At 37.9% G+C, this 21,065-nt stretch overlaps 3 protein-coding genes across 5 annotated transcripts in view; 2 read left to right on the forward strand and 1 right to left on the reverse strand.

Moving 5' to 3' along the window:
- Positions 1-597: 597 nt before the first annotated feature.
- On the forward strand, positions 598-6,602 carry mrpl4 (mitochondrial ribosomal protein L4). The gene is made up of 9 exons (XM_007237346.4): positions 598-786; positions 2,200-2,281; positions 2,479-2,647; positions 3,247-3,298; positions 3,542-3,659; positions 4,881-4,987; positions 6,050-6,159; positions 6,254-6,327; positions 6,423-6,602. The coding sequence occupies exons 1-9, from the start codon at positions 739-741 to the stop codon at positions 6,566-6,568; spliced, it is 906 nt and encodes a 301-aa protein (XP_007237408.3). The 5' UTR covers positions 598-738; the 3' UTR covers positions 6,569-6,602.
- On the reverse strand, positions 6,603-18,179 carry hyls1 (HYLS1 centriolar and ciliogenesis associated). 3 transcript variants are annotated; one of them, XM_007237348.4, is made up of 12 exons: positions 18,048-18,179; positions 16,377-16,496; positions 16,174-16,290; positions 15,997-16,070; positions 15,632-15,870; positions 13,790-13,845; positions 10,402-10,562; positions 9,433-9,478; positions 8,574-8,637; positions 8,376-8,457; positions 6,915-6,941; positions 6,603-6,825 (listed from the first exon to the last, which is right to left on the reverse strand). In XM_007237348.4, exons 2-12 carry the CDS (start codon positions 16,474-16,476, stop codon positions 6,694-6,696), a joined length of 1,098 nt encoding a protein of 365 aa, XP_007237410.3. In that variant the 5' UTR covers positions 16,477-16,496; positions 18,048-18,179; the 3' UTR covers positions 6,603-6,693. The 3 variants fall into 3 exon arrangements, 2 of the variants coding, with proteins under 2 accessions (XP_007237410.3, XP_049321851.1); XM_049465894.1 differs by lacking the exons at positions 13,790-13,845; positions 15,632-15,870; positions 15,997-16,070; ... (1 more) ...; positions 16,377-16,496; positions 18,048-18,179 and adding an exon at positions 11,582-13,762; XR_007424906.1 differs by lacking the exons at positions 6,603-6,825; positions 9,433-9,478; positions 13,790-13,845; ... (3 more) ...; positions 16,377-16,496; positions 18,048-18,179 and adding an exon at positions 11,582-13,781.
- A 2,468-nt stretch (positions 18,180-20,647) lies between these two features.
- col9a1a (collagen, type IX, alpha 1a) overlaps positions 20,648-21,065 on the forward strand; it is a 30,506-nt gene continuing 30,088 nt past the window's right edge. Inside the window, exon 1 of the mRNA XM_049465895.1 lies at positions 20,648-20,817. Coding sequence (XP_049321852.1) covers positions 20,752-20,817 — 66 coding nt within the window. The 5' untranslated portion in view covers positions 20,648-20,751. The remainder of the gene's footprint in view (positions 20,818-21,065) is intronic.

A 21,065-nucleotide genomic window follows, 5' to 3' on the forward strand; every position in this document is an offset into this window, starting at 1 on the left:
ATTTTTGCACCAGGAGTGGCATAACGTTATGCGAAAAGCATTGTGAAAGACTGGTGGGAGAGACCATGCCAATATGCATGAAAACTGTGATTATAAACTAGGGTTATTTCACCAAATATTGATTTCTGAACTCTTACAACTTTATGAATATGAACATGTTTTCTTTGCATTATTTGAGTTCTGAAAGCTCTTCTCATATTATTTGTTATTTAAGCCATTTCTCATTTTCTGAAAATAAATGTTCTAAATGACGATGTTTTTATTTAGAATTTGGGAGAAATGTTGTCTGTAGTTTATAGAATAAAACAATGTTAATTTTCCTGAAACATATCTATAAATAGCAAAATCAGAGAAACTGATTCAGAAACTTAAGTGGTCTTTTAATGAATGTCAATACTTTTTAACATGTTGATTCAAAGTAACACATTTTAGTCTTTAAGGTAAAAAATATAAATTACTTTAAACAATTAGAGAACACATTACAGTTAAAAAATATGGGGAAGCCTTTCATCACAGAAACAACAAACTGTAAAGATAAACACAGGCTGAGCTCACAGCCACGTGATCTTACGTCTAACGCAGTCGCCCACACTCGGCCTCACGTCAGATGTAGGGGACGGCGTGTTTCCTGCGCGCGACCTCTCCGCTGTGATTGGCAGGTCGCTGCAGCTCGTGCGGCTCATTAATCACTGGATCAGAGATTAGTATAGATATTAGTATTGTTATTATATAGTAGCGATGTTCCGGGCCGCGCTGAGCGCGAGCAGAGGTGGGATCTGTAACCGGGTCAGTAAATTATCTCCGTTTACTATTTACTCAATCCGTCTCTGCAGCTCCGCCGCTCTCACTGCAGTTAAACTGGACTCAGAGACTGGAGTCTGATATTTAGGCTGGACTGAGGCCGGACTCTGGAATAAGATTTAGGATGGAATGGCGCTGGATTTTGGAATAAGATTTAGGCAGGTCTGTGGCTGGATTATGTCTATGGTAGGATTAAGGCATGACTGAGGCTGAACATTGAGGTCTGATTTAGGCTAGATATTGAGGCTATACTCTGGGTCAGTAGGCAGGACGGAGGCTGGACTCTGGGACAGAATTTAGACTGGACTGGGACTGAACTCGGGTAGGATTTAGGCTGGCATCTGGGGTAGGATTTAGGCAGGTCTGAGGCAGGATTTAAAATGGACTGGGGCTGGAATCTGGGATAAGATTTAGGCCGTACACTGGGGTAGGATTTAGGCTGGACTGGGGCTGGACTCCGGTGGGATCTGGGTTAGGATTTAGACTGGACTGGGACTGGACTCAGGGGTAAGATTTAAGGAGGACTCTGAATGGACTTAGGCTCGACTCTTAGGTAGGATTTAAGATGGACTGGGACTGGACTCTGGGATAAGATATAGGCCGTACACTGTGGTAGGATTTAGGCTGGACTCTGGTGGGATCTGGGGTAGGATTTAGACTGGACTGGGACTGGACTCAGGGGTAAGATTTAAGGAGGACTCTGAATGGACTTAGGCTCGACTCTTAGGTAGGATTTAAGATGGACTGGGGCTGGACTCTGGGATAAGATATAGGCCGTACACTGTGGTAGGATTTAGGCTGGACTCTGGTGGGATCTGGGGTAGGATTTAGACTGGACTGGGACTGGACTCAGGGGTAAGATTTAAGGAGGACTCTGGATGGACTCAGGTTTCAACTCTTGGGTAGGATTTAGGCTGGACGGGGGATGCACTGGGGTAGAATTTAAGAAGGACTCTGGCTGGACTCTGGAGCAGGACTGACGCTGGACTCTGGGGCAGGTTGTTGGCATGACTGACGCTGGACTCTGGGGCAGGTTGTTGGCATGACTGACGCTGGACTCTGGGGCAGGTTGTTGGCATGACTAAGGCTGGACTCTGGCAGGTTTTAGGCATGACCGAGGCTGGACTCTGGGGCAGGACTGAGGGTGGACACTGGTAGGATTTAAGAATGACTCTGGCTTGAGTCTGGGGCAGGATTTAGGTAGGACTGAATCAGTACTGGAGAACAGTATCCTTCATAGACCTCCATCACCACACTGTCTGCTTTCTCAGAATGTTAGTGTAGGCAGAATTTCTTGCAGTTTTGGAAGCGCTCTGTGTCTTTCACCGTTTATATTGATTTATATTGTTTTTTTATGTATTGATCAGTCTATCTAATTGTGCTGTGCTGTGATTTCAGCTTCTCTCATCTCTCTCTGGAGAAAGCAATGTGCCATCCAATCTAAGAATCCCACCCAATCTGATCGGAGTTCCGAGAGAAAGTAAGAACTCTTTAATTGATAAATTTACTTCTGTGCCCCTTTACTTCTTTTCTGCGCTTCTTTCTAAGGGAGGTTCCAGGTGGAAAAAGGTCATTGTCATCCACCAATTTAAAAGGAACTTTTATATATCTTTTTTTAACTGTATAGGCTGTAACAAAGGTTTTGGTTGATTTGCTTTGTTGCTAAATCTGTTTCAGAAAAAGTCCTTCCATCTGCTTCTGACCTGCCTGTCCTGCGAAGGTGTGAGGAGAACATTCCAGCTCACCTCTCACCTGTTCAAACCTGGCTACATTCTTTAGAGAGTCAAGACAGTGAACCGCTCGGTATTGTTGACCTACACCCTGACGTTTTCGCTGTACCTGTCAGGTAATTTGTCCCACACACACACACACAGGCGCACGCACACACAAACACACCATCAGCAAATAAACTGTAGCTCAGGTAAGATATACGATACTTGAACAGTGAGTTGCTTTAATGGTAATAAGTAATAAGTTATGGTAATAGAATAGCATAACACACTAATTATACCCTTTTAAAGACAACAAAATATGAATTAATGATAGAATGGAGTTACAGTTATTGAAGCATTATTGGTCATAAAATTACTTGCTCAAATACTGTTCCCTGTAGTATATATGTGGTCATCTCCATTCATTGTACGACAAGAAGATAATGTAACATGAAAAAATAGTCTTGCTGATAAAATATTTTTCTTTAATATTAATTTTTGTTTTCTAATTATAGAGTGGACAGACTCCTCATATTTATTAGTTTCAATAGTTGAATAGAGATCAAGTACGACATCACAACATTCTGTGAGCTTCCACATTATTTAAACTTTCAGAAAACAAAATGATAAAACAGTTCTGTTTTATGATGTAAAATTATTATTATATGTGGTGTAATTATATTCAGTTTTTCTTGGAATAATTTCTTAATTGCTCTTTTTTATTGTAAACCAGGTTGGATATACTTCATGCTGTGGAGGTCTGGCAAAGAAATTTCAAGAGAATTGTAAGGATGAAAAACAAATATAATAATACCTAATCTGTGTGATGCTGACAGATTTTTTAAATTCATAAATTACTCTCAATGTCAGATGTCCATACAAGGAACGTACATAAAAATACAAGAATATTGCCGACTCTGCATGTATATGGGGGTGAATGTTTGTACCGTTGCAGAAGCCAATACTGTAATAAAAATTTGAATTGATTGAAATTGTGATTTAAATCTTATGTATTCATTAAACTACAGAGCTATGCCAAAGTTAAGAGCAGAGCTGAAGTTAGTGGTGGAGGCAAAAAGCCCTGGAGACAGAAGGGCAGTGGACGAGCTCGCCACGGCAGCATCCGGTCACCCATCTGGAGAGGAGGTAAGAAAAGATGGCAACAGATACATATACAGTATAAAGTATTCAATATATTTTATTATGGAATATACTGTTTACTCCTAACTAAACAAGTCATTCCATATTTAATTTTATTAGGACATAAGCCTGTAAGCTGTTGGCTAATCATTATTCAACAAAAAAGTTTGCAGTGTGCATTTATAACTGAAAGAGTACCAGTCAAAAGTTTGGACATACTTTCTCATACAAAGTTTTTGTTAATCATTATTAATATAATAAATATATTTTTCCCTACATTGTAAATGAATACTGAAGTCATCCAGACTATGAAAACATAAGGAATCATGTAGCAACTTAAGTGTTAAACTAAAAAGCACTCAGGTGGCTCCATGCTGGGGTCCTGATGAGTGCCAGTTTCATCATAAAGTTTTTGATGGTTTTTGCAACTGCACTTGAGGATACTTAAAGTTCTTGATTTTTTTTGTATTGACTGACCTTTATTTCTTAAAGTATTTTTTTTTACTTAGTTGAGCAGTTCTTGCCGTAATATGGATTAGAACATTACTCAATTAGAGATAATTACTGTATACCAACTGTACCTCTTCACAACTCAACTGATGCTCTCAAAAACATTAAGAGGGCAATAAATTCAAGTAATTAACTCTTGACAAGTTCAGCACAGCTGTTAACTGAAAGCCATTCCAAGTGACTCTACTTAATAAAGCTGACTTGGAAAATCCAGCCAAGAAAAGAAAAAAAACTTTTATCTAAACAAGAGGTGCCTACTTTGAAGAGGGGAGAGCCAGCTGAAATTATATCTCTTGGCTGACCTGAGAGTGCCCGGTCTGACCGGAGAGTGCTCCGCAATAGCTCCGCGATGTGCCCGACCGCGGGAGCTTACCAGGCTGAATTAGCTAGCCAGTTAGCTTACCTGCTCAGGAGAAAAGTAAAAAAAAAAAAAACAGTTTACTAAAAAATTCCATTGTTTCTTTGTTTTTTTTGCAATATTCAAAAAAATAATTAAAAAAACACTGAATTTAAGGTGTGTTGAAACTTTTGACTGGTACTGGATGTTAGAGTACTGTAAAAGCTTTTAACAGATTCATTAGGAAACGTATATATTTTGTACCCTAGTTTTACTGCAGTAAATACTTACAACTCCTCTCTGAAGGAATCTGTTATCTAACTGTATCTGCTAATTCTAGCGTGAAATCAGTGGTGGTAATGGCTTTCTTCCTATTGCAGGCGGCGTCGCTCACGGTCCGAGAGGTCCAACTAGCTATTATTACATGCTGCCAATGAAGGTGCGAGTACAAGGCCTGAAAGTCGCACTGACCTCCAAACTGACTCAGGTAAGATTTAGTGATGTAAAACTTGAATCTTTGATACAAACTGAACCGGTTCATTTAATCTGTGTGGCGATACGCTGCTTTGAAATGCATTGCTTTATTATTTCTTGCTCATAATATGTCAAACCATTAGCATTTGTGCAATGGAATGATGTTAAAAAAGACCCAGGTCTGCTGTTTGGGATCATTTTGAATTTAAAGAGAAACAAGTGAAGTGTCTAATTGTCTACCATGTAGTTGTGGTAGATGATGATTCAAACGACTCGTATAAGATTTTTCCAAATCAATTGGTTAATTTGATTCAGTCAAATTACTTTTGCACTCACTAGTACGCTTGGACTGAGGCTTATGTTTGATAATCCAAAATATAAATATTCAGCTCTGGAAAAAATTAAGAGACCAGTTCAGTTTCTGAATCAGTTTCTCTGATTTTGCTATTTATAGGTATATGTTTGAGTAAAATGAACATTGTTGTTTTATTCTATAAACTACAGACAGTTCTCCCAAATTACAATGAAAAATATTGTTATTAAGAGCATTTATTTGTAGAAAATGAGAAATGGATGAAAATACAAAAAAAGAGATGCAGAGCTTTCAGACCTCAAATAATGTATATAAAACATGTTCATTTTCATAAAGTTTTAAGAGGTCAGAAATCAATATTTGGTGGAATAACCCTGGTTTTTATTCACAGTTTTTATGCATCTTGGCATGTTCTCCTTCACCAGTCTTACACACTGCTTTTGGATAACTTTATGCTGCTTCACTCCTTGTGCAAAAATTCAAGCAGTTCAGCTTGGTTTGATGGCTTGTGATCATCCATCTTCCTCTTGATAATATTCCAGAGGTTTTAAATTAGGTAAAAATCACAGAAACTCATCATTTTTAAGTGCTCTTTTATTTTTGTGGCCAGAGCTGTATTATTTTTTTTTAACCTTGCATCTTCAGTTGTGTGCTGATTGTTTACTTTAAACTGTTAATTTCTAATAACCATCTGTTCAGGCTGGAAGCAGGAAAATAATGTAGTACATGGTTTAAATTAAAGCTGTTTTTTTTGTCTTGCAGGATTGTCTCCATATTGTTGACTCGTTGGAGATTCCTACTCCAGACCCACATTATCTACAGGACCTGGTCAAACACAGACAGTGGGGGAATTCAGTCCTCATTGTTGATGTGTGAGTAGATAATACATGAACGGTTTAAAAGTGGTTATATATTTATTAAAATCTTATACATTTTTGGACTATAAATGTTTTTCTTTATAATCAGAGGGGAGGAGTTTCCTCAGAACGTTCTTCAGGCCACAGAAACCCTGAAGACTATCAGTATCATTCCAGCAATCGGTAAGTTAATAAGCTGCAGTTTTGAGCCTTTTCACTTCAGAACTTATGAAAACAGAATGCATTCCGACGTTAAACAATTTCCTTATTACTTGCAGGTCTGAATGTTCACAGCATGCTGAAATATGAAACTCTGGTTCTTACTCTGGACACAGTTAAGTTTCTGGAGAAGAAGCTGCTGTGGCATGACTCTCGATTTACAGCTCTGTACCCATTCAAACTCCCCTACAGTGACTGGCCGTGAACTCTCAGTGCATTAAAAAGACATTTATTTCCAATGCAGTTACCTGGCATTTATTTCAAATACAGTTGAGGGGACAGGAAATGATGCACAATAATAAATAAAAACAACCACAAAAAGACATCATGTCAAGGGTAAGTGATTTTTGCTGGAATGAGGCCGTTTGCCAAATCATGTCGCACTGCCCATCTCAACGCTGAACGCTTCTTTTCTGTAGGCACCACGTAGGTATTGGGCACGTAGGTTCTCTGTGGCTTTGGCTGCAAGAACGATAGAATAATTTCAGAAAGTAATTCATTTTTGTAGTAGATCATATGTAGTAAATATATGATCTAAAAATGTTTCTTACCGGTGGTGGCTGATACATAAGCTGCTCCTGTAGACAAAAGTATGTTAATTTTAAAACTCTTCATGTAGATTTATTTTATGTACAGCGTGGGTGCACTGAGATTTGTTAATTACCGTATTTTTCGGACTATAAGGCGCACGATGAGTGAACGGTCTATTTTTAGTGTTAGTCCATACACAAGGCGCACTGGATTATAAGGCGCACTAAATTAAACTTTATTTATATCAGTAACAATAACTCTGAGCAATAAATCCTTCACAATATCTGTGAAAAATAACAACATCTCTGAGCAATAAATCAACAAGCACAGCAAGTACGTATTACTCCGCGACGCTCCTGACAACGGTAGCCGCAACGCTCCGACAGACCATAATATTATGTTGAAGCACAGCAAGTACCGCATTACTCCGCGAGGCTTCTGACTATAATAGCGTGTTGTGCCGAATTCGGTGAATAAAACGGTTTTAAAACAGAGATAAAGATTGGATAAGTTTCATTTCTGGATGAAGTGATTTCCAGCGCTGTTTGGATATAACTGTGGATTACAGGAGACTGGATTGATGGATTCTCTTTAGTCTGGACGCGTTTTGAAGGTAGGACCTGTGGCTGAGCGCGTGTGTGTGTTCGGGGGGTGGCGGCAGTGACCGGAGGTTACCCCAGGACAAAAGGAGAGCCTTTTATTACTGGAAACATGCGCTCTGACGCAGCTCTAATTCATGAAACATACATCCTACAGTAAAAGCACAGTTCTGGAATCCGGAGAGCCAGACGGTTCGAATGGTGTATGACATGACCGCATTCGATGAAATATGGACGAACGATAAACGCAAATATGAGAGTTATGAATTATTAAAATCATAACCAAGGCATATTTCGCCCTAAATGTTTATTTTCTGAAAGGATATTCCGCTAAATAGGCTAAATAGCTCAAAAGCAGAGATTCTAAGCTTTAAAATGGTATATTGGATGTCTATATTGAACCTGTAACTGTTCATAACTATTCAGAAACACAGCCAGTTATGAAATATAAAATATTTCTGGCCCGCCGGTGGGCCAGCGCGTGCTAAGAGGTTAACTTTACTTAGAAGTGGGCGCTAAAAAGAAACAGTTTGTGCTATTACCCCAGAACGGGTGGAAAGGAAAGTTTACCGGCACCTTGTTCTGGCCACGGAGCTACAGTGGAAACTAGCTACCCTGAGCCACAGCCGAGAGGCAGTACGGCAGTCAACGGTAACCGCGCGCTAGCCCAAGAGGGGGATCTTTTTCTGGCGTGGGTGAGGAATTCTGCACAACAGAGCGCAGTGTACCACATAAAAATCGAGGTCAGTAAACACAAGCAAAATCCATACACAAGGCGCACTGCATTATAAGGCGCAATGACGATTTTTGGGAAAAAATAAGTATTTTAAGTGCGCCTTATAGCCCGAAAAATACGGTATATAAAATGTTAAATAAAGGTACCCTGATGGCCCAGTGCAGCTCCTTCCTGTTTTTCTCTCCAGGCGGCTTAAACATCTCCCAGTCTTGCTTGTACTGAAAATACCTGTAAAGAAAGAAGAGGGGGAAAAAAACAAAAAAAAAACCCAACATTTAACGACTTAAAAATGGTTGAAACGTGTCTATAAACAACAAGCTGAGGTTGCTTCTTTAATGCCTTACTTTGCAACAGGATCATTTTTTTTCAAGTTCCTTGTATGTGGGTGATCCATGGCTGGACGAATAACTGAAAATTACATATAAATATTACAAATGAGTGCATTGTAGTAAAAGGGTACTGAGATGGCACAGGAGCACAAAAGTAGTGTTACAGTGAAAGTATGAAAACTGATAAAAAAAAACTGATATGATAAAGTAATACACAATACTGGTTAAATGGCTACAATAGACAAAAGACTGTTTTTTTAAAAATGTAAGGTAAATTTAATTCCAGGTCCTGATCTGAACTAAGTAGTTTGGGTTGTTTTTTACATGTAACACATTTAGATGAGTGAGTTTTTCTACAACAAACCATGTGAGAATGTTCTTTCCTCTTATTGATCAGGCCTGTGTGGGCAGAATTAATGAAGTAAATACAGGAAGAATGTCCTGTGTTTAGGACTATTGTGCACAGTGTTTCAGTTTTAACATGCAGCAGCAGAGAGAGATTACCTTAGTTTATAGCTGTAGTTATTATCTGGGTAATATCACCTTAAACTACACCTGTTTTAATCAAACCTGCTGAGGACAGCTGATAGTTCATTTAAATTAAGGTTGCACAAAAGGTCTCCAGCACTAACCCAGTAAAACCTCTGTAAATAAGCTTACATGATCACATATTTGCACACTATCCTGTAATGATGCTTTTAGGATGTCAAGCCTGTGCCACTTAGGAACTTCATAAGCTAAGTTAGGGACCAAATCCAAAAGTTATTTTACCATTTTGCTGGGCAAAATGCTGACTCAAATCATGTCTTTACAATTAGACACACGGACACTACAGCAATTCGGTTCATAACAGAAAATAAGAACAGAATCTTACAGGCTTTGGGCTGCTGCCTGATGTCATTTTCACTGCGGGATCGTTTCTGTGTTATGAAAAAAAAAAAAAAAGTTACCATCAGACCTGAAACAACCTAACAGAATATCAGCTCAGACCTGGGACTAGGCCTGTCACAATAATTGCAATATCGATTTATCGCACAATAAATAAACATGAACTCAATAATTTTTGATAATCGTGATATTGTCTATTGTGTTTATTTGTATGTTTGTTCACATATATAACGGTAAATAGTATTTTAGCCAGTTGTGCTTTAATAACTGGTACTCCATAACACAAACAGTAGGTGAAGAAATTTGTATACAATTCCCAAACTAATTATAATAAATGATTAATTCAAATTGTGTTGTCTTTAAAGGTGCATAAAGGCTTTTTAATGCTATTCTGTTATCATTATGTTAGGGTCATTTAATAGATATACAATAGATACAATAAAAATATCGTGTATCGCAATAGTTTCTGGAACAATATATCGGCCACAAAAAAAATCTTATCGTGACAGGCCTACCTGGGACTGAGAAATTATGACTTTTAGGGCTGAGTGACATGCAAAAAAACCTCAGTATGATATATACCCTCACAATCTATTATTTTAAAGTAGCAGTATTGTGTAATGCTGGATATTTTAGTAATAAATAAAGTAATATGCATGTTTACAGGTGTACTCTTGCTACTTAGAGTCAAACATATTAGGGTTGGATAGAGCCTTAGGTTTGCCATCTAAACATTCAGCCCAAATACGGGATGGGTGGGGCGTAGAGAGCAACATCTTATTTGCATAAAAGTGCCAGAGCCCTTAAACAGCTCATTCTAAAAGAACCTGAAAATGGCTGGATTTCTATTTGAGAGTGATTTTGTGCAAAAAACTTTATAAACATGTTTTATAAAGCTCATAGATCTCAACATTCAGTAGCTAAAAAAAGTCAAACTGACAGTACTAATACTGACCATGCCCTTCATGTAGGCCTCGAAGGCACTGGGTAATTCTACTGTTGCTGAGCTTTGTCTGTCGCTGTCGCTGTATGTCTCCTCACTCTCCGTCTCACCACTCCCACCACCAGCAGACACCCTCAGCTGGTCCAAACGCTCCTCCAGCATACTCACAGACTCTACCAAAACAGCACACTCTACATTTACTACATTGACATTAAGTCTTTGGTATTAATTTACAATGTAAAAAAAAAAAAAAAAAAGTCATCCAGACTATGAAGGAACACATAAGGGTTTATCTAGTAACTTAAAAGTGTTAACAAACCAAAATACTCCATGAAGCATTTAGGTGCTCTTATCTGGGGAGCTGTTAACGTGGTTTCTGAGGCTTGTCCTGTGCAACAGAGGTAACTCTTGGTCTTCCTTTTCTGGGGCGATCCTGATAAGAACCAGTTTCATCAGCTTTGCGACTGACTTGAGAATACTTGTGGAAGATTGACTGGCCTTCATTTCTTAAAGTAGTTTTTTTTTTACTTAGTTGAGTAGTTCTTGCCTTAATATGGATTAGAATACTCAAATAGAGCTATTCACTGTATACCAACTCCACCTTTTCACAACTGATGCTCTCAAACACATTAAGAGGATAAGAAATTCAAGTAATTAACTCTTGATAAGTTCAGCACAGCTGTTAACTGAAAGCCTGAATTCAAGGTGACTCTACTTAATAAAGCTGATTGAGAAAATCCAGCCAAGATGCGCGAAACTGTCATCTAAGCAAGAGGTGCTACTTTAAAGAATCTAAAATATAAAGCATTCTGGTTTGTTTAACCCTTTTTTTTTGTTTACTAAATATTCCATGTTTTTCTTCGTAGTATGAAATCTACAATGCAGAACATGAACCACTGAATGTGAGGTGTGTCCAAACTTTTCACTTGTACTTTAAATCCACAAACATACATAATACGCAACATCTAACTGGTAATTAGGAAAGTCATCAAACACATCTGTTTATTTAACTGGTTTAATTTTTACTAGCTATATAACTAAATAGTTATAGTACGCTGATACTAACTAAAGACTACAGGCCAATAGGAAATTACTATAATCTTCACAATACACTAATTAAGCGCTTGACAGACAGCTAATTTGTCCAATCCAGTGTGGTTCTCAAACAGAACAGGGAATGCAGGTCACTCACCATATTTTAAACTGTGTGATTTTACTTTCTTTGGCTTCCTTGACTCCTCTCCCTCATGTCGGTGTTCATTTCTGTGCTCAAATACAGTCCTGCTTTTACTGAGTCTCAGGTTAAAGGGGTGGTGATAATCCTGATACACTGTGCTTGCCTCGCTGCGGTCGCTACCTTCAGCCGCGTCACGGTCGCCTACCTCTAAAACTTGTGAAGGAATGCCACTCATCTGCTCAACACTTTCTGCAGCGAAATCTAACTCCAGATCCCTCTCATTACATAGGCCATGAGATCCGAGTCTGTTCTCAGTAGGTTCACCTCGGCCATCACCAGTGTTCTGTACAGTCTCTTCTTTACTGGAGTCACAGTGATCAACAGAATGGTCAATTCGCTGAAGAGAGAGAGACGGAATCGGATGCTCAGATGTTTCCAATAAACCACTGTGTTCATTCACAGACTGGCAGTAGTCGTCCTCACAGTCGACAACACTGCGGTACTCGCAGTCGTCTTCTTCCAGTCCAGTCAGAGTACAGTCGTCTCTATAGTCCAGCTCGTCTCTGGGCGAGTCTGGTCTGTAGGTTCCATAACCAGAAGTTAAGATACTTACTGTTGGGCTGCCTGTACTGCCAAGGTAATCTTCAACTGCCTCTTTTTCTTCATACATGTCGTAATTATCTTCATTTATCTGTTTCTCTTCATGCTGTTTAACACTGTCTTTCCATTTTTGCTGAGAAACACCATGTCCATCTGTTTCGCCTCGTGTGGTGTAGAACCCGTCACTCTGTTCTGTTTCGTTAGCGTCGTTATCTAACGTCGTTAGTGGAGTTGCACTCTTTTGGTTAGGTTCTGCAGTTTCACACATCTGACTTAGTTCTCTGTATTTCTGTTCATCCAACCCGGTCTGCTCAATAATACTGTAATCATTATATGTATTCAAAAAGTCCCCTCCCACTTCACTGCCCTCTGCTGATTCACCCACCCAGTCCTCTTTTTGCTCAAATCTGTTAAGATCGTCTTGGTTCACAGAACATGGAGTCCTCTCATCCTCACTTGTTGGTTCTTTTCTTCCCATTCTCTCACAAGTTACACCACTGTTCCCTTCACTGGTAGAATAATCAACTTCCTTTTCATTCTGCAGACCATATTCTTCAGAATCTTTATCCACTTCTTTGTCCAAACCATCAAACCTCTCCACTTCCTCATCATCGTCGTCGCAATCATCATCATCATCATCATCATCACTGCTGCAATCACGTCCAAACATTTTCACACTGCCTTCATCCTCTTCATCTAAAAGATCCTCATCTCCAGTCTGCTCATCTTCAGCCCAGGATTTACTTATCTGTTCTCCATTCACAAGCTTTTCTTCATCTGTTACTTTCTCTCTGTTCTCCTTTTCACAGCTGTTTCTTTTGAGTGGATTTTCTGTACTTTCTACCTCTACCCCCAAGCCTTCTTCCTCTTTTTCCTCCTCCTCACTTTCCAGCTCATCTTTAGACTCTGAGAGTCCCTTGTCACTTTTCAAACTACCACTTTTATCTGTTATTATTTTATCCTCACTTTCAACACTATCTCGCTCTTCTTGCTCCTCACTCTCTTTTCCCGAGTTTATTCCAGTACTATCATTCCCAATTTCTTCAACCGTCACATGCTCTTCCTCTCTCTCACTCTGATCTTCATCCCTTAGCCGTTTCTCTGTGTCTTGTGTAATCTTCTCCAGCGTGTCCCTTTTTTCAGCGTTCTCCTGCTTCTCACTGAATCCGGGATTCCCTTCAGTCCTTACATCCCTCCAGTCGTCCTTTACAAAACATTCCCTCTGTTCTCCTTCACTCTCTTGATCCGTCCAGAAAGAAGAAGACAGAGAATCCTGTTCCTCCTCATTAAGGTTCTCCCAGTAAGCTTTATACATGCCGATTTATGAATGGTTCCTTCTGCGATAAAATCCACACGGAAATCTACTGTAGTTTCTCCAGGAAGCCTCACCAGATGGCCGAAAGGGAGGCAGAGTTAAGGTAAGAAGATTAGCACTAAGATCTGTTCAGAAGGACTAGGGTGACACACTGTGGCCAGACATGTGCATGCCATTTATAATGACTATTAGATCTACATCATAGATATTATGGTTTTGGATATTATAATTGCGCTTGACCAGTGCATTTGTAATGTGTGCTGATCCTTCACAACTAGATCTTACTACACCTGATCTGCTAAACTTACCAGAGTCTTCACTGTAGTAGGATTCATCACACACATGAGACTGGCCCCGATGCTTCCTAATAAAGGAAAAAAAATATTTAAATGATGATCTGCAGATGAGTGTTCTTGCACTTAAAACAATAGCTAACACACAATTTTTCAATTATTCAATGTAACTATACTGTATACTGTATAATACTCATAACAGTGCAACACTACTGTGTAATACTCAAAATCAGAGTACCAGCAGGTATAGTGCACTTAAATTTAACTTTTTAACATGATTCTGAGACAAAATAAAAAAAAAAATGAAAAAAAAAATGAAAAAAAACTCAAGCTAGGCCTGTCACGCTAATGACATTAACTTATTGCACTATTAATGGACATGACCTCAATAATTCTGATATTGTAAATTGTGTTTGTTAACATACAAATGCAATTACAAAAAACATATATATAACAGTGAACAGTATTTTAGCCAATTTCCAGTAAAGCCTGTTCCTTGCTGGTGGAAAAGTGTCAACTGCTGCAGGCGAAAAAAAGTATAGATCTTCCAAACTGTTGTTAATTAAAGGTTTATTGTCTTTAAAAGGGTGCCATGTCTTTTTTAAGATATTTTATATATTTTAATTTATCATTATATTAGTGACCTTTAATGGTCTTAAAATGACAAATATCCTTTATCACAAGAATCAGGGGTTCCTGCATCATTTTAAAAGTCTGATTTAATGATTTTAAGACCCTAATAAATATAATTTAAATATAATATAAAATAAGAAATATAGTCATAATTTCTTTGGTAGAAAATGTATTGTATTGAAAATCAAAACTTAAGGTTTCCCATTTGTTTTTTGATTTCCTTTTTTTCACGATTCTCTCGGTTTTCTGAAAATATTCTAGCATTTAGTTTTAACCCTGTTTTTATGGGTGGGTGGGGACTAGTCGGTGATTGGCTGCTGGAAATAAACCCCGCCCGTTAAGGTAATTCCACTCGCTCACTTCAGCAAAAGCCCGCAACTTACGGCTCTTGGAAAAAGACAAACCCCACCTTTTCCCCACCTACTAAGTTACCAGAGCTGTTTCCTATCGTTTGCGGGGAGGATTTGGCTTATACTTTTGTTTGAATATAGAATCTATAAAACTTGCTTCATTTTGTATACAATTTTGTATTTTACAATAAGAAACTTAAAAATAGCTTTTTATTCCTTTTTTAACTGGTCTGAAAAGCAACTCTTCTAGCAAAATTGTATACAAAATAAAGCTGTTCTCTCCCCGGTATTTAATTAGCTGCTAACGTTAGTATGTTAACTAGTCCTCCGTTTACCTTAGGATTAGATGTTTACGGTGGGCAACTGTGCTTTCCCACTGGCATTACACGCACCTTCTAAAAATGTAATAACTACAGCTAATTTACAGTACATTTAAGACAATTTAAGACCTTAATTACCCAAATTAATTTAATTAATTAATTTTATTTATTTATTCAACATTTTAAGACTTTTTAAGGACCAGAGGGGACCTTGAATAATTTCCAAAACAACATACTATTGTTTGCTGCTAAAAAAAACTTTTCAGTAAGATAATTATTTTTCCATTTTAGATAAATAAATATTTAAACAAATTATACACAAAAAAAAATTAAGCTGTTAAAAAGTTGAGAGGGACAGTTGAGATCTTAGGTAAAGGAGTTTAAGACTTTTTAAGGACCTGTGAACACCCTGCATAATACTGTTACAATAATGTATAAATTGTATATTACTCCTGTAACTACACATTAAACAGTTAGACAGTGTGCATATTACATTAATTATTTTTTAATGTAATAAAATAAAATACCTCTACAAGGACAAAAGAAAGTCTTACCGAAGGACTTTTCTCTTGACAGCTGGCTTTACATTCATATGCAGGCCTCTGTCTGGACTGAGCATTTGAGTATCCTGCACTGAATAGTAATCATCAGAAGGTGTCTCGTCTACTTCCAGTCTGTTTGGAGCTGTAGAAGGTCTGATGTGTCTGGGAGCCACTGAGTGCTTTATGTAGGAGTCATAAGGCCTATTTACACCATAGCGGTGGCTATCGGCCTGAAAAGCTGGGGCCAAAACCTTAAAGAAAAATGACACAAACATACTGTAAGATAAACATTCATGCTTCAGTGACATTTAGAAACAGACTATAAAAACAACTACGTGTTTCTTTTACATTTTTGCTGTAAAATTATGTTTTCATACCAATCTCTCCTGATCTGCTTCACCTCTGTGAGGATAAATATAGCTGTAGTTGGAAGCATCTCTGTGTACTTGGACTGAATCAGACAAAAAGACAAATAAAAACTTGATGCATTACCTGATATAAATACATTTCTAAATATTTGATTGTTAAGTCTTTTCAATCTGGCTACCACGGACCTTTCTCTTTAGTGATCACCGGTGGACTCTTGCCTACAGTACTGTGAGACTGGGGAGAACTCCACTCAGCTGAAGTCTGGCTCTTTGACTTCTCATTAAAAATCAGCAAGTCAAGGTCTATCAATAAAGGTAAAGAGTCTTAACCATCATAATATTATCAGAATTAATGTTAACATTGCTAAACTATTTGATCAACAACTCACCTCGTTTAAATTCACGCAGTCTCTGTTTGTTTACGTTTGTGTAGCCGAGCGCTGCTAACTGCTGCTCAATCTCTTCCTCTGAGAAGTCCAGGTTTTCCATCACTGTCACCTAAAATAAGACTTGAGATGTGCAGGGAAAGAACCATTTTATCATTCCATAAACAAACATTGCCATGACCGGCTGGCTACCTTCAGCAAAATAATATTACATAAACAGACTGAAATACAGTGGTGGGAAACAGTATTTGCCCCCCTACAGATTTTTTTAGTTTTTTGTCATATTGATATTTTTCAGATTATTAAACTTTAATATCAGACAAATAATTTCCTGTACAATCATTATAATTATCACCATCTACCTTTACCACAGCAACATTACATTACAGGAACAGACTGTAAATAAATACCTGTACTTACGCCATAACTCTCACCATGTACCTTCACCATTACTATCACCATAACGTTCACAATTACCATATCTACATAAGCTATATAAACATTTAGCAAATTAGTTCCCGTACCTACACTATAACAATCACATTCTAGCTTCACCATGACTACATAAGTAAGCCTGCAAATAAGCCTGCAAATAATTGAAAGCAATTACTTCTGCATACGCCACAATTCTCATCATTTACTTTCACCATAACTATGACCATAATGGTCACGTCTCACTATAACTATCACAATGCACCCTAACCTTAACTACATTATATAAAAAAAGAGTGCAAATAATTACCTGTACCATCACCATAACAATCACCATCTACCTTTTCCATGACTACATTGCATAAACATCCCGCAAATAATGACCTGTACCATCACCATTACTATCACCATCTATGTTCACAACAACCAGTTACATTACAGAAAATGATTACTAAATGATTAATGAAAAAGGTTACCTGTACATTCATCATAACTCACACCATGTACTTTCACCATAACTATCACACCCCCCAATAACTATCACCATAACAATCACATCTCACAATAACGATCACCATAACTATCACATCTCCCAATAACTATCACATCTCCCCCTAACCATCACATCTGACCCTATCACATCTCACCATAAAAATCACATTTCAATATAACTAGCACCATTCACCCTTACTATAATCAAATTATATAAAAATAGACTACACATATTTACCTGTACCATCACCATAACTATCACCATCTACCCATAACCATTACAATAACCATTCACCCTTACCATAACTACATTATATAAAAATAGACTGTAAATAATTACCTGTATAATCACCATAACTATCACCCTCTAGCTAAATGACTGAGTAAGGAAGGACAGCTGGCTAACAGACTCTAATTCTGTAGGAATCTAAACATATCTACTGATATTTATCTTAAATATGTTAAGACGGTTAATCCCGCAGTCAGCAGGTTAAACAGAGGGTTACGGTTAGTTAGCTAGCTAATTTTTGTTGTTAATGTAATTATTTTATATTATTCGGAATAAAGCCAGCGAGCTGCAGAAGCTGAAAAGATAGTTGTTTATCAGTTATTGAACAGTCTTTAAATAAGGTCGGGGAAAGAGAGATGTAGCGTTGTGGCGATTTTAAACCTCTTTATATAGATATTAGAGTTTAATACAGCGCTCCACTGTAAACAATACACATGAATTAAATAATTAAAGTGTGTTACCAGAGGCTAACCCTGTTCCTTCGCAGCGCCGCCGAGAACAACAAACAAGCAGCAGCAGCAGCTGGGCGGTTACAGCTTTAAAAACGACGCCCTGAGAAACCCCCCCACCACCGCCAGGGAAGCGCGGCCCGCGGCAGCGCCCCCTGCTGTTCCGGAGGAGCATCACACACACACATATATATATATATATATATATATATATATATATATATATATATATATATATATATATATATATATATATATATATATATATATATATATATATATAATTTTTTTTGTATAGCGCTTTTTACAACTGTTGTTGGCAAAAAGCAGCTTTACAGACACGTCAGGCAAAATATTAAACATAGAAAATACAGAATACACAACCCCCAGTGAGCGAGGAGGCAAGGAAAAACTCAGAGCTGCAGGAGGAGGAAGAAACCTTTGGAGGACCAAGACTCACTTTTAAGGGGGGACCATCCTTCCACTGGTCAAATTGCTTTTAAATAAATTTTAAAAAGTCTTTCATACATCCACATAGGTTTTATATATTCAGGAGTATAGCAGCGCCACTAATGGCTTATAGAGTGAGATAGATAGATATTCATTTAGTACCTGTATATTTCAGTTTTTCTACAGTAAACTACAGGTTTTAGGCAGTAAAGATGCTCCATTACTGCTGCTGTGTGTCTGACTGGTTAGTGAGCTGATGCTGGAGCTACAGCTTGAGCATTTAGTTAAAACGCTTTAAAATCATGTCTTCAACATTAAAACCTGTTATATCAAACTTCACAAGGATGTTGCGTGAGTCTACTGCATATCAATAACAACACAGACTTTGCACAGTGTGCAATAGTGATTTTAACATTGCCCACAGGGGACTAAATTATTGCAAAAGGCATATTCAGGTAAGTTAATGTGATATAGATATGTGATAAGTCCAGGTCCAGGGGTACCTCCCTGAAATTATTTTTTGCAACTTGGGATGTTTGGGATATTGTTCTGTGTTGAGGAAATGAGAACATTTTCATCTACATTTTATTTAATGGTTGTGGTGGCACAGTGGATAACAACACTCCCCGCCAGTGAGCTACCACATCATATAGGCAAGGCAAGTTTACTTATATAGCATCTTTCATACACAATGGTCATTCAAAGTGCTTTACAAATTAGAAAATACAAATAAAAGTCATATTACCAAAACATGTAACAATCAAAAAGTAAAGAATAAAGCATGGATAAAACATGATTTAAACAAGAAAGAAGTCAAATTTAAAAATAAAAAAAATGTACTGTAGTTCAGTTCCCAGTCTGGGTGACTATGCGGCAGTACACCAATAATAGACCTTGGACAAGACATCTACATTGGCCCACCTCTGTAATTGTAAGTCGCCTTGGATAAGAGGGTAAGCTAAATGCCATAAATATTTTCCAGTATAAAAATCACCAAACATTTCTAAACTACGATTTTGCCTAGTTGCTCCATATGTGCCCAAACCACCAAAATGTCTTTGTTTGTGCCACTCTGAGAACGGTTGACACAACACCACCACATTGCATGATGGTGCAAAACAGTGGAAATTGTAACGTATTTTTTTTATTTTGTTATGCACTAGGGTGTTCGATAGTGAGCTATATAGGGAGTCCAGTTATAAACTTTTTTTTATTATTTGGCTGTAATTCCAGCATCAGCTTTCCAACCTAGTTAGGTAGGAGTTGAACAGTCTTATGGCCTGAGGGACAAAAGACTTTTGAAGTCTGTGTACGAAGCAGAACTGGGACAGCTGACTGAGTTATGAACTGAGTTATGAATGTCAATACTTTTGACACTCTTTATATTAATTAATTAGAAGAAATTAACTGTTAGAGAAATGCATTTTTAAAAAAATCTAAAATCATACATATAAAGTACAGTTCTGGAAAAAAATAAGAGACGTCAGTTTCCTTGGTTTTACCAAATCGAAAACCTCTGGTATATAATTAAGAGAAAGATAATCACGAGCCATCAAACCAAGCTGAACTTCTTGAATTTTTGCACCAGGAGTAAAGTTATCCAAAAGCAGTGTGTAAGACTGGTAGAGGACAACATGCCAAGATGCATGAAAACTGTGATTAAAAAAAACAGGGTTATCCACCAAATATTAAATTCTGAACTCTTAAAACTTTATAAATATAATAACTTGTTTTCTTTGCCTTATTTGAGGTCTGAAAGCTCTGCATCTTTTTGGTTATTTCAAACATTTCTCATTTTCTGCAAATACATTTTCTAAATGACAATATTTTTATTTGGAATTTGGGAAATGTTGTCTGTAGTTTATACAATATCCGCTTTACTCAAACATATACCTGTAAATAGCAAAATCAGAGAAACTAATTCAGAAACTGAAGTGATCTCTTATTTTTTCCCAGAGCTGTATATTTAAATTATTTTAAAAAAACGTAAAAGTGATTGTAGTTTATTTATTAGTCACTGCTGTAGTCCACAGGTAGTCAGGTGGAGCTGCAGGTCACGCCCACTCACCACCCCTCCTGCAATGTCTTCACTCCTCAACCAATCACATTGCAGCACTTCGAGCGTCATCATGAATAAACATGAGTTTTTAATGGTAACGAGCATCTCAGCAGACGCTTCGGCGGTCCAGCTCGGGAATATTGAGAGAAAATCCGCGGACCCAGAGAACAAACGGGATTTTACCTTCTCCAGGACCTCGGGGAGACCATGCTGCACCGCGGGGCTCTCCGCGCGACCCTGCTGGCGCTCCTACTGCACATCTGCTCCGCACAGGTGAGTTCCAGAGCCCGCGAGCTCACCGCTCACCTGATTTACACATACACGCGCGCGCTCTCAGAGATCTCCTGCAGATACTGGACTTATTTCACTGTCAGGAAAAGTTCATTAAAAAAGGCAAGGCAAGTTTATTTCTATAGCACCTTTCATACACAACAGTCATTCAAAGTGCTTTTTAACTTTTAATAAAACTTGGACTGCATTTATGATGCAAATCTGAGTTTTCTTCTGTAACTAGATGTTTT

The sequence above is a fragment of the Astyanax mexicanus genome, chromosome 16, assembly GCF_023375975.1.
Source record: "Astyanax mexicanus isolate ESR-SI-001 chromosome 16, AstMex3_surface, whole genome shotgun sequence".
In the NCBI taxonomy this organism is placed as follows: Eukaryota; Metazoa; Chordata; class Actinopteri; order Characiformes; family Acestrorhamphidae; genus Astyanax; species Astyanax mexicanus.